Source organism: Formica exsecta, unplaced genomic scaffold (genome assembly GCF_003651465.1).
Source record: "Formica exsecta isolate Colony F162 unplaced genomic scaffold, ASM365146v1 scaffold122, whole genome shotgun sequence".
Lineage (NCBI taxonomy): Eukaryota > Metazoa > Arthropoda > Insecta > Hymenoptera > Formicidae > Formica > Formica exsecta.
In genome coordinates this window covers 1,708,949-1,721,615 of record NW_021848556.1, presented here as the reverse complement: position 1 = coordinate 1,721,615, position 12,667 = coordinate 1,708,949, and the positions used below count along the sequence as shown (strand labels likewise).

Genomic DNA, 12,667 nt, shown 5'->3' with positions numbered 1-12,667 from the left:
CAACGATTTCGTGCAAATCCGTCATAACGTCTTGCGCATGCGTGAAAATTTCCCTCGAATAAGCGTCGCTTGTCGCTTCTTTCGTTCATTTGCAATCGAACCTCTTGATGGGCGGGACGTACTCTGAAAAGGTAAGCTCAAAATTAAGGTACACGTTTTCGAAATCCATCGTCATCCGCGTGCATTCTTCACTAAAACATCTTAAAACAAGCTTCTTGCGCACGATTCTTCTTGAATATAATATTTTTGATTATATTTTCTGGTTATATTTTAATGCGGAGCTTGATCACGTTTATTTCGTTCCAAAAATGATGACACATTGTCTCGTTCGTATGATTGTCTCTTGATTACATCTTTACGTGATTCTGATTACGCCATTCTCACGGCGACACATCGCCGCATGCTCTGTCTTGAGATTTAGTTCTCATTTCTCTTTTAGTGCTGGATTTATTATAAAGCCTCCCTCGCTATATCGCTTCGAGCGTCGAAGAGCACCCGCTAAAAGTAGCTCGCTGTTATCACAAGCACAATTTTAGTGAGTACTATTTTGTTTCTCTGAGGGAATATAATTGAGATCTATCTTGCGAATATATATTTATTTATACGCCTCTTTTCATTTAGTTATTATTCTCATTTGAATTGCTTTCAAATCATTCCGATCGCTTGTTAATCAACACTTTTACGAGTTATATTTAAAAATATCGCTTTATAAAGTTACTCATTTATCGAATATTTCTATTCGTCATTAAATATGATAATATACAAACGTAAAAAAGAACATTACATCTCTATACAATAAAAAATTTATTATATTGCTGGATAGATAAATTTGTTTATTGAAAAATAAGATTCTTAATATAAAGGAAAAGCACATGAGACAGAATAATTTTTTCACTTATGAACATAAATTTATATATTTTACTTATATTCTTTGATGTGCTTTTAATATATAAAAAAATATATATTAATTATGTGATGTACTTTACTGCCCCAGTCTGAGAACTGTGACTGAATCAGTTTTCTGAGAATTGTTTTTATTTAATTTTTTTTTTTTTTTTGAGTCTTAAATATATCTTAATATATACATGTATTTCATTTATATAGATGGAGATTGAGGAAGAAAGTATGACAAATAGCAAGATTTATTGTAACAACAGGATTCTTCTTATGATCAGGAGTTTATGTAAGTTAAAATTTATGTTATCTATATCTCATTTTTTCCTTAAACTTGGAATCAATAGTTTCATCAGCATTATTTGTCAATATCCTAATTTGCAATTCACATATGATGAGTATAACGTTAATACATCGCCCCCGTCATTAAGTATGATAATATACAAATGTAAAAAAGAACATTACGTATCTATAAAATAAAAAATTTATTATATTGCTGGATAGATGAATTTGTTTATTGAAGAATAAGATTCTTAATATAAAGGAAAAGCACATGAGACAGAATAATTTTTTTACTTATGGACATAAATTTATATATTTTACTTATATTCTTTGATGTGCTTTTAACATATAAAAAAATATATATTAATTATGTGATGAACTTTACTGCCCCAGTCTGAGAACTGTGACTGAATCAGTTTTCTGAGAATTGTTTTTATTTAATTTTTTTTTTTAGATCTTATGTGAAATATATCTTAATATATACATGTATTTCATTTATATAGATGGAGATTGAGGAAGAAAGTATGACAAATAGCAAGATTTATTGTAACAACAGGATTCTTCTTATGATCAGGAGTTCATGTAAGTTAAAATTTATGTTATCTATATCTCATTTTTTCTTTAAACTTGGAATCAATAGTTTCGTCATCATTATTTGTCAATATCCTAATTTGCAATTCACATATGATGAGTACAACGTTAATACATCGCCCCCAGTCAATCTGAATACATGTGACGAACGTTGTTTCTGAAAAATCAATGACTTCAATGAGAATGTATAAATATAACAATAGGGTATATAATATGGCTTATATATATATTGATTATTATTAATAATGTTATATATATATATATATATATTTTTTTTTTTTAGATTTTCATCTGGAAAATGGATGAGGGTGACCTCTAACCATGAAGTGAAGTACAATATGAATTATGTAAGTTACTAAGTTTCTTAATAAAATTATGTTAGTAGGAGATATAATATTATATTTTGTTTGTTTTATTTTCTAAGTAATCAAAACATGATGAATAATTTTAGTTATCCCTGTCTTACATAAATATGGTGATAAAGCTTTTCTGATATAATTATAAATATTAATTATTTTGACAATATTATAATAACTTTGAAAATTTACGGAAACAATTTCTTTACAGAATGCGAGAAATATGTGAACTGAAGTGTATATATATGAGAAACAGATAAATATCAATATACACTGCACAATCGCAATGAGTGCATTACATTGAAGTTTCTTATGGCGAGGTAAGAACTTTTCTTTCTAATTTTGGTCATTTACTTATTTTTAGATATATAATCTCTCTCTGATATGATGATTATAAATTTGACAAGCATATGTCTGAAATGTTCTTGCTGCTAAACTTTTAGTCTGATAACTGAATATTACAATTATTTTAACGTTGTATGAGTGCTATACATAATAAATATTCTATGTTCAATTTCAGTTTCATAATCAATAACAACACTCATACATGTGATTTATATAGACACTATTTGGAGGTAATTATATTAAAATACTAATTCAATTATACGAGTATTAATACTTGGAATATAATATAGAATATGATGTAAAAATTATACGCTATTCTGACTTATTTGTGATTAAAGCTTGCCCTCGCTGATTTTGTTATTAAATACAGATTCCACAATCCTTTTCTTTATATATGCGACTTAAAGGATTATCTTTGTTACAGATGCGTCACTAAATGCTACTCTAATATACAAGTGGAACATTTCTAACGTAAAGGTAACAATCAATTAGTATTATAGCGACATATTTGCATCGCATATAACTTAAAATTTTTTTTATTAATATTTATGATTAACATAATTATATATAAGATAAAAATGTAAATTATTTCTATGCATATCCATCAGGATAGGTTCTAATTAGTCACAAAGTATATTTTAGATATATTTATTATTTTTTGTAATGATGTTTTCCATAATATACGCTATGATGTATAGTGATAACTATCTATTTTGCTGAAGCATAATAGATAAACGATGTAAGTTGCAATTTTCGTGTATCATTACTCTACAAGCTTTGTTATATTTTTTAGATGGACATAGAAGACAAAAAATAGAAGAAATTACATATGTACAGCGAATAATGCATGTTATGGACAAGTAATAAACAGTGAAATATTCCATAGAAATAAGATTTTTATTGAAACCTTTTACATCTAAGGTACAAAATGCGAAGTAATACGCGTTCCTCTTGGACTAGATACCCATTTCGTGAGAACGTAATAACGACGCGCATGATCGCACGATGTTATTGCAAATTTATATTAACGATCCTGATAGCGTCATTGCAAGATCTTCGTCTGTACATATAAAAAACCATGTTTTGTTCATCTTTGTTTTATGTTGCAAGACAACAACAAAAATATTAATAGAGAGTCCGGATATGGAAGTTTAGATTATCCTCCTATAAAACGAAGAAAGGAGAAAGAAGTATAATATTCATTTTTAGTTCCTCAATATTCAAATTCGGTTGTAACAATATTAATAACGTAAAATATTTATCGAGGTAAACTAATTCTACTTTAAGTGAATGCATGGTAAAACTTGATCGATCACACGGAGAGCAGATTGTAATCAAGCACTCAGTGTATAACACAAAAACACAAGAAATACTATGTATATATATATATTTTTTGTAACGTAATTGCACTATAATTTATATATATATATATATATATATACACATAACTAAAGTGTACCCGTCTGGGCTGTCTAGGATAATCAATAACTAGTGTGTAAAGATTCAAAAAAGTATTCTTATACTAAGTCGCCAACAAACGGTTCGCAAGATTTCTATCTTTTATCTATAAAGTGTGCAATGATATACGACTCTGTATCGTACATTATAAAAATCACACGCGCTCGTGGGCGAGTTGGTCGCGTCTGTACACTTTTAATAATTTGTTGCCGGCCGCGCCGAAGGCCGGTGGAATGGAAACTCTCGCATTCTCGTCCTTGACATACACCGCGTAGTCAGCTTTATCAGCGATCGCCATGTGAGCAAAGGATAACGTCGAATGTTCCGTTGACGTGAACGAGTTAATTGATATTGCGCGCGATCGTATTCCTCCTTTCTTTAATGAATCACATTATGTCATCTCGGTGAACATTTTAATTCCAGATAGCTATAGATATAGATTCTCGCAACGTTGCCAATGATTCCTAATGTTGCAATACTCGATCCTAATCCGTTATGGGATTTAGCTTCCGTTCATATATTCATTAGATGATTAAGATCTTCCCACGATCAGCACATTCAATTATTAGATAAATATTCTTTGTTTAAGTTTCATACTTCCAGCATTATACTTCCAAATTTGGTTGAGTAACAATGTATAATTGATCAATGAGATTGAAAAATAAACGTAAATCAATCTCTTGTATATATAATTTAAATTCGATTACTATGAATATCTTTTTACAAGCTATCCATAGTTAGAATTAATATCAATAAAGTAGTTTATATACATCAGACATAAAGTATTCTCTCGAAAGACTCGCGGTATATTTGGAAACATTTTGAATACATCCGCAACGTTTGCATCGATATGATTAGACATTACATATTTTTGTCACACATCAGGCTCTCGAAAACTTACCCTAATCTTTGTTCATAGTTCGATAATTACAAACGTACCTCGTTTTCATCTGTCACCTTTTACAGAAACAGCTTTATTGGTTTTACGAGGTTTACGATTCGAGTAAGCTACTCTCTCGAATAAATCGGCATTCATTCTGCTTGTTATGTCGCTATCTTCCTGAGTGACCCCATTAGCACCTTTCACTGAATATTTATATGAACTACGGCATTTACCTGACCATTACCGTTCGCTATACCGATACGCCGCTATACATCATATCTACATTGAGCATGTCTGCCAGTTGTCACAACTGGAGCCGGTAATTTGTGATAGGATCAAAGTCTTTTTGGTGAGTAGAATTTAAGGCCATCACGTATCCCCACAGCCGCATGGCGGTCGTGCAGACCCTCTGTATTTCGTGTACCTCCTCAAAGTCTAAATCGGCCCGCCAGTGAAACGGCGCGACTTTGGAATTCCGGAAGGTGCTTGATACACCTCCCACATCGTTCTTTGTATGTGTGTCCAGGAATCTCTTCACATTCGTGTGAAAGTTCAAACCGTAAAAATTGTAAAGCTCCTTCACATGCCTGTAGGGATCCACGGAAAGGTCCTCGTAGCGCACTACTCTGTTTATCACGTACAAAGTATAAAGTTAAATGTTCAGAGATTTTCGCAATTTATTGAGATATCATATATATTAACATGACACCCGATTTAAGACAAAATCGTTTCGCATGTGAAATCAATTTTTAGTGATAAATATCAAATATGTATGATTTGGAAAAGCAATGTAGTATACCTGAAAGAACGTGGGTATTTTTTCGAGAATTCTACTGCCGCGTTAAAATCCGACACCATATCGGCGCAAACTAGAGCTGGATCGGAACAATCGGGTTTAGCGGGACACCATTCCCTGTGTTTTCTAGATTGCAGAATGCCTCTTGGATCGCGAATGAGTAGAACTAATCGCACACCTAAACTATAATATAAATAAATATTTGTTATATTTTAAGATATTTTTATAATGTGAAGCGATATAATATATCCAAACGAGATCTAAAAAACGTCTTTTAGACGTTTTAAAGCTTATCATATTCTTACTTTTCTTCAGCCAAAAGCGTCTCTGCTGCACGCAACCTCAATCGTACGAGCTTCATTGATTGGAATGGGAAGAGCCGGCAAAACTTGGCGACGAAACGCGGATCCCAGCAGACGCGTTTGTGCGCCTGGCACTGCCGCCACAAGTGCGTGTTATGATTGAAGACCCAAGGATGAGTCTTCCCATAATTCAAATACCGGTCTGCAATAATTACAATTGTACATGATTGATCATTAACCGATATGATTGCAAACTCAAGGCGTATAAAATTACCGAGCTCTTTATATTCGCAATTCAGCAGGGAGATGATCCTCGTCAAGGATTCATCGGCGAGCGGCGGCTCTCTGATTTGCACAATTCCATAATCCAGCAACGGTTCGTAATGATAAAAATTGGCCGGATGCGCATTTACCACGTCGCCGAGGAACGTGCTGCCACTTCGCCAACTCGTCAGAATTATACTCCTCACGGGTCGGCCACCTTTTTCCATCACCAGATCTTCAAGTTTGCTACGGTACATGGAGAATGCATTGATTTTTTTTAAAGATACACACTTGCGAAAGGATTTCTAAAGTGACAATCTCTCTAGCGCATATAAAACTTACCTCACGTTTACCCCATATCTTCCATTTGGGTATTCATAATTTTCCATTTCCCTTTTAATCGCCCTTCTTTGTTGATCAACTACTTCCTGAATTTCGGTGATCGTGGCATTTTCTGTGTATCCCGTAATATAAGCCTAAAAGATAGATTAAACCGATTACTATAAAGAAAGAATTATTATAGCGACCGTTATTTCATTAGCGACATTGATCCAAATAAATGCACAGTGTTAAAACATACTTCAATATAATGAAAGAGGGGCGTATATGCAACATATCTCAAATAAATAAACAGAAGTTTAAATTTTTTTTGTGGCTCAATCGCATAGAAGCAGACTTCTACAGCACAGGCATATTTTAATCACGCCGCTAGTTCAATGAGAATAAAACTTTAAATCTCGTAGACTTGTGCAAATGTTAATTTGTTTAATTACACGGAGAATATTTGTTTATATAACTTCACACAATTTCTTAAATAAGCAAAGCGAGAATTTACTTGCAAGCATTATTAAAAAATGGGAAATGCGTTAGTGAAGATTAATGTTAGTAAATAATAAGTAATATGACACTTCACTGAATTGATTTTAATCTAATCGATAAAGTCAAGTGCGCAGCGGTACACAATAAAGGAAAATAAAGCTTATAAACAAGCATCAATCTTTTTTATAGAAAATATAGTTCTATTTCACGTTTTCTTTATTCTATTTTATATATATAATTGTTTCTATTATTACATTAATAGCTAATAACAATGGTTAATTGATAAGAGGTAATTAATTGCTGACAGTTAATAACAATTAATAATATTTTATTATAGATAAATAATTAATAATGTTTTAATGTTTTGTCCGTAAAAATCTATATATATATATTGCATTTCATTAATTATCGAGAGTAATACAATACAAAATATGAATGAAAAATAAGTATTCCTATAAAGCTAATTTCTTTTCTTATTTGAGTTGCGTTAATATCGCGATAAAATAAGGTAATCAAGCGACAATTGGCATTCTAACAGCAAACAAGTTCTAACGAAAAATGAGGATGACAGTTTGCATTACTCGAATCGCGATACATACGTGCATACCTGGCTTACCGTTACCGGTTCTTGAATTTTCGTGGTCCTTGGCCTTATCTCAACATCCTATATCGAAGAAGAAAGCATCGACGTTTTAGCATTTTGATTGTGCGTTGTGAGCGCAAATGTACCACTGATGTGATATAGAAAAATTCTTTTTCTCCCTCTTTCTCAGTTTAGGTAGTGTATTAATGTTCTTGAAGGATGCAAGTGCAAGTACACACACACACACACACACACACTTATTTTATCGACTTATACAATGATCGATTGCGCGTTTATCGACACTTAAAAAAATGTTTACAGCGATTTTTCAGAAAAAAAGAGGACGGTTAAACGCTAACGGAACGTTATTATTCTTCCAGTATTCAACGTGTTAACCGTATTTTTTTTTCATATAACATATAGCAGAAGATAGAAGAGGTTTTTTAGAGAACAGAAGTAAATAATTTTTTAGAAAACCGCTGTAAATAATGTGTAGAAAAGAAAACAAATCGACCCAAGCAAAAACGGCCAAATTCAATAAGTAACATCCGCAATCAATATAAGACTATAGAACGTACTGTATCCATGCATCATGTTTATATAGGTTCGTTCGTTTCAGCTGCACCTTCCGCGTGGAAAAGGAAAACGGATCGACACGGCCAGACTTCGAAGGGAGAAGGAGAAAACGGACGAAAGTGTAGAAGGTACAACCGAACCACGTGACACAGAGCGTATATTGCGCTGCGCCTACACCAGGCGCGCCTGGCACGAGCCGCAATACGGCTCCGTCGACGTTTCGCCGACTTCTCGCTTTCGGTCGACCGTTAGTAGGCCACGATCGTCGCTGGTCGTCGCGATGAACGTCATCGTCGTGATCGCACGCCGGCAGCGCGACATCCGGGTCCTCGAGACGGCCCGCGGCATCGAGCCGCGATTCCCGTCTCAGCGTCGAGATTGAGCTGACACGAGCGTCACATCGTGCAACGAGTGCACGAGCACGAGGTGAGAGAACAAGACAGAGAGAGAGAGAGAGAGAGAGAGATAAGAATTCCGTCTGTATTCGATGGATAAAGAGCGAGGAAGAGAGAGAGCGATGAAGTCTCCTCCTCCTGTTTACAATTCCCCTGTGCAGTCAATGTTTATCGCCGCGTAATCACTGTCAAACGGAACGAGAAGCGGAATTCGCGCATCCGTCGACGATACAGCTTCAAGCGTGCGACTTTGTCTCCTCCTTTTTTTTTTCTCATCGCAAATGAACGGATCTCCCCGCTTCTTTCGCGCTTGCATTCAGCATCACATCAGCATCAGCAGTGCTGTACGATTCCACGAGCCGGTCTCATACGCGATATTCCCGTCGCGTTTTACAGACAGTAAACGCGCGATCGGATGGCTACGCTGCGTTAATTAACTGAGAAAAAAACGGAGGAAAAACAAATAAAAAGGACTGCTCGATTGCGAGAGATCGGCGCGAACGGGATCGATTTTTCATTCGCGTACTCGGTAAAATCAGATTAAATTAACGCTTTATATATATAACATATATATATATATATATATATATATATATATATATATATATATATATATATATATATATATATATATATATATATATATATATATATATATATATATATATATATATATATATATATATATATATATATATATATATATATATATATATATATATATATATATATATATATATATATATATATATATATATATATATATATATATATATATATATATATATATATATATATATATATATATGTGATAGGAGGCATTTAAAGTCGCGAGACGATACAAAGTGCGCGTCGTCCTTGCCAATTGATCGACGGAATTTTTTTACGGTAGAACGCGTTTGATAATCGTCCGCGGTTGTGCTCGGATGCGAAATTTATTATACGCTATATTATGCCGCGAGATGATAATGCTCGACAGATAGCGTACGGCTTCGATGAACGTAGAGGAATTTTCGCGATCGACGGACCATGGCGAGGTTTCATTTAGCAGGGAATATTTCGCACAAGGTGAGACGAATTGCGTTCCTATTATGCGTAATTAATTGCAATCGATCGTTTCGTACTCTCGCTTCTTATCGTGTTACCCATCCCTCCGCTATCGCCCAACTGAAATGTGCTCTTTTTATCGTTGACGTGATTTTATTAAATCAAATTCACCGCCGTTTCTTATCGCCCGCGATTACGTGATTATCAACGGAATTTTAATGAATACAAGGATTTAAATTATTGACATTATTCTGTGCAATAATGTTTTAATTATAAAGAGCAATTGCTTATATCGTTTTTAATTACTCTGCTTCTGGAACAATGTATTTTTTAAGATGTAAACATTTTACGATCTTCTCTCTCTGACAAAAGTGAAATTATTGAATATTTGTTCATTGTTTTCTGTTATTATAGAAAGTAAAATTGCAATAATTAGATAAAAATTTATTTGTTTATTATATCATATTTAAAAAAAAAGTACGAGGAGAGAGGAAAGCAGATTGCAGAATTTAAAATCTTAGAAATATATTAATTCCTGTAAATGTTATTTTTATAATATAATATTTTTTTCGCTAAATGTTTTTATAGCTTCAATTGTATTCTCCCATTATTATTTTCAATCTGTGTAAACTATCTTTATCTTGTTCAAGTTCCTGCACTTTATAGGAATAAGGATGTCGAAGCGGCTGAGTTTTTATGGTCTGGTAGCCCTGGCGTCCATCTGCATCTTCTTCCTAGCATTTAACCAACGCTACAGCAGCTACCTCGAGCATCGACTGCAGCCGGTGATATCGGTCAGTAAAAATTCGGAGGTGGGGATTGCTCTAAATTGAGTCACGCCAAACACGCTCTTTCTGACGGTAAAGTCTTTTGCACCTCTAACTCTTTCTTATCAATCTCTTACACATTAACGATACTTGGCAAAACGAAAACTCCGCATAAATGATCGACGCACATTCTTCTTTCTCCCTTTATTTTTCCCCGTCTCAAATTTCCTTCCTCTTTCATGCACCGTTTCAGGACTATCGTTTACAAAATGTTATCGGAGACCGCTGTATCAGCGGATAATATTTTGTAAATTGTACAAAATGTGCTATCAGATGTTGTCGAGGAAAGATAGAAAAGATAAAAAAATTTAAAGTTAATGATTTATGATACTAGAATTTTTCGAAATGTTGTTGATTAACCTTGTTTGTAATATTTAATTCTGCGTACTGATAATGTATATTGTCGTTTGATAAATCTTTTTCGTACGTCTGATTACAATGTCTGGAAAACAGGTGCAATATAATTATTTATCATGGTTAGCATGCTTGCGCGTAGACTCTCACTTTTATAGCAATTCACACTCTTAACTTATATGATAATATAATAGTCTCATGGAGTGCACATACACACACACACACGCGCGCGCGCGTGTGTGTGTGTGTGTGTGTGTATACCATGAGACTATTATATTATCATATAAGTTAAGAGTGTGAATTGCTATAAAAGTGAGAGTCTACGCGCAAGCATGCTAACCATGATAAATAATTATATTGCACCTGTTTTCCAGACATTGTAATCAGACGTACGAAAAAGATTTATCAAACGACAATATACATTATCAGTACGCAGAATTAAATATTACAAACAAGGTTAATCAACAACATTTCGAAAAATTCTAGTATCATAAATCATTAACTTTAAATTTTTTTATCTTTTCTATCTTTCCTCGACAACATCTGATAGCACATTTTGTACAATTTACAAAATATTATCCGCTGATACAGCGGTCTCCGATAACATTTTGTAAACGATAGTCCTGAAACGGTGCATGAAAGAGGAAGGAAATTTGAGACGGGGAAAAATAAAGGGAGAAAGAAGAATGTGCGTCGATCATTTATGCGGAGTTTTCGTTTTGCCAAGTATCGTTAATGTGTAAGAGATTGATAAGAAAGAGTTAGAGGTGCAAAAGACTTTACCGTCAGAAAGAGCGTGTTTGGCGTGACTCAATTTAGAGCAATCCCCACCTCCGAATTTTTACTGACCGATATCACCGGCTGCAGTCGATGCTCGAGGTAGCTGCTGTAGCGTTGGTTAAATGCTAGGAAGAAGATGCAGATGGACGCCAGGGCTACCAGACCATAAAAACTCAGCCGCTTCGACATCCTTATTCCTATAAAGTGCAGGAACTTGAACAAGATAAAGATAGTTTACACAGATTGAAAATAATAATGGGAGAATACAATTGAAGCTATAAAAACATTTAGCGAAAAAAATATTATATTATAAAAATAACATTTACAGGAATTAATATATTTCTAAGATTTTAAATTCTGCAATCTGCTTTCCTCTCTCCTCGTACTTTTTTTTTAAATATGATATAATAAACAAATAAATTTTTATCTAATTATTGCAATTTTACTTTCTATAATAACAGAAAACAATGAACAAATATTCAATAATTTCACTTTTGTCAGAGAGAGAAGATCGTAAAATGTTTACATCTTAAAAAATACATTGTTCCAGAAGCAGAGTAATTAAAAACGATATAAGCAATTGCTCTTTATAATTAAAACATTATTGCACAGAATAATGTCAATAATTTAAATCCTTGTATTCATTAAAATTCCGTTGATAATCACGTAATCGCGGGCGATAAGAAACGGCGGTGAATTTGATTTAATAAAATCACGTCAACGATAAAAAGAGCACATTTCAGTTGGGCGATAGCGGAGGGATGGGTAACACGATAAGAAGCGAGAGTACGAAACGATCGATTGCAATTAATTACGCATAATAGGAACGCAATTCGTCTCACCTTGTGCGAAATATTCCCTGCTAAATGAAACCTCGCCATGGTCCGTCGATCGCGAAAATTCCTCTACGTTCATCGAAGCCGTACGCTATCTGTCGAGCATTATCATCTCGCGGCATAATATAGCGTATAATAAATTTCGCATCCGAGCACAACCGCGGACGATTATCAAACGCGTTCTACCGTAAAAAAATTCCGTCGATCAATTGGCAAGGACGACGCGCACTTTGTATCGTCTCGCGACTTTAAATGCCTCCTATCACATATATATATATA

At 33.8% G+C, this 12,667-nt stretch overlaps 1 protein-coding gene, 2 long non-coding RNA genes and 2 other non-coding genes across 15 annotated transcripts in view; 4 read left to right on the top strand and 1 right to left on the bottom strand.

Moving 5' to 3' along the window:
* The first annotated feature begins 30 nt into the window (after positions 1–30).
* LOC115245600 lies at positions 31–3,357 on the top strand. 2 transcript variants are annotated; one of them, XR_003885562.1, is made up of 9 exons: positions 58–131; positions 440–535; positions 1,105–1,183; positions 1,680–1,758; positions 2,051–2,114; positions 2,335–2,443; positions 2,644–2,698; positions 2,893–2,945; positions 3,262–3,357. It is a non-coding gene; the product is annotated as an uncharacterized LOC115245600 (long non-coding RNA). The 2 variants fall into 2 exon arrangements; XR_003885563.1 differs by lacking the exon at positions 440–535 and having other exon boundaries at positions 31–131.
* Positions 966–1,031, top strand: LOC115245617. The gene has a single exon (XR_003885569.1). It is a non-coding gene; the product is annotated as a small nucleolar RNA SNORD31 (small nucleolar RNA).
* LOC115245616 lies at positions 1,541–1,606 on the top strand. The gene has a single exon (XR_003885568.1). It is a non-coding gene; the product is annotated as a small nucleolar RNA SNORD31 (small nucleolar RNA).
* LOC115245589 (carbohydrate sulfotransferase 4-like) overlaps positions 3,347–12,667 on the bottom strand; it is a 13,354-nt gene continuing 4,033 nt past the window's right edge. For 2 of the 8 annotated variants that reach the window (XM_029823991.1, XM_029823990.1), the window contains 7 exons: positions 11,622–11,749; positions 7,598–7,654; positions 6,514–6,647; positions 6,182–6,417; positions 5,911–6,109; positions 5,609–5,788; positions 3,347–5,435 (listed from right to left, as the gene is read on the bottom strand). In XM_029823991.1, the coding sequence (XP_029679851.1) occupies positions 5,114–5,435; positions 5,609–5,788; positions 5,911–6,109; positions 6,182–6,417; positions 6,514–6,647; positions 7,598–7,654; positions 11,622–11,741 (1,248 nt within the window). In that variant the 5' untranslated portion in view covers positions 11,742–11,749 and the 3' untranslated portion in view covers positions 3,347–5,113. Of the gene's footprint in view, positions 5,436–5,608; positions 5,789–5,910; positions 6,110–6,181; positions 6,418–6,513; positions 6,648–7,597; positions 7,655–11,621; positions 11,766–12,394; positions 12,571–12,667 lie in introns of those variants that run through there. The other 6 variants (XM_029823987.1, XM_029823984.1, XM_029823986.1 and 3 more) reach the window with 6 other exon arrangements.
* On the top strand, positions 8,286–10,964 carry LOC115245601. Of its 3 annotated transcripts, none has more exons than XR_003885566.1 (3): positions 8,286–8,575; positions 9,437–9,612; positions 10,242–10,964. It is a non-coding gene; the product is annotated as an uncharacterized LOC115245601 (long non-coding RNA). The 3 variants fall into 3 exon arrangements; XR_003885565.1 differs by lacking the exon at positions 8,286–8,575 and adding an exon at positions 8,587–9,073; XR_003885564.1 differs by lacking the exon at positions 8,286–8,575 and adding an exon at positions 8,587–9,073 and having other exon boundaries at positions 9,360–9,612.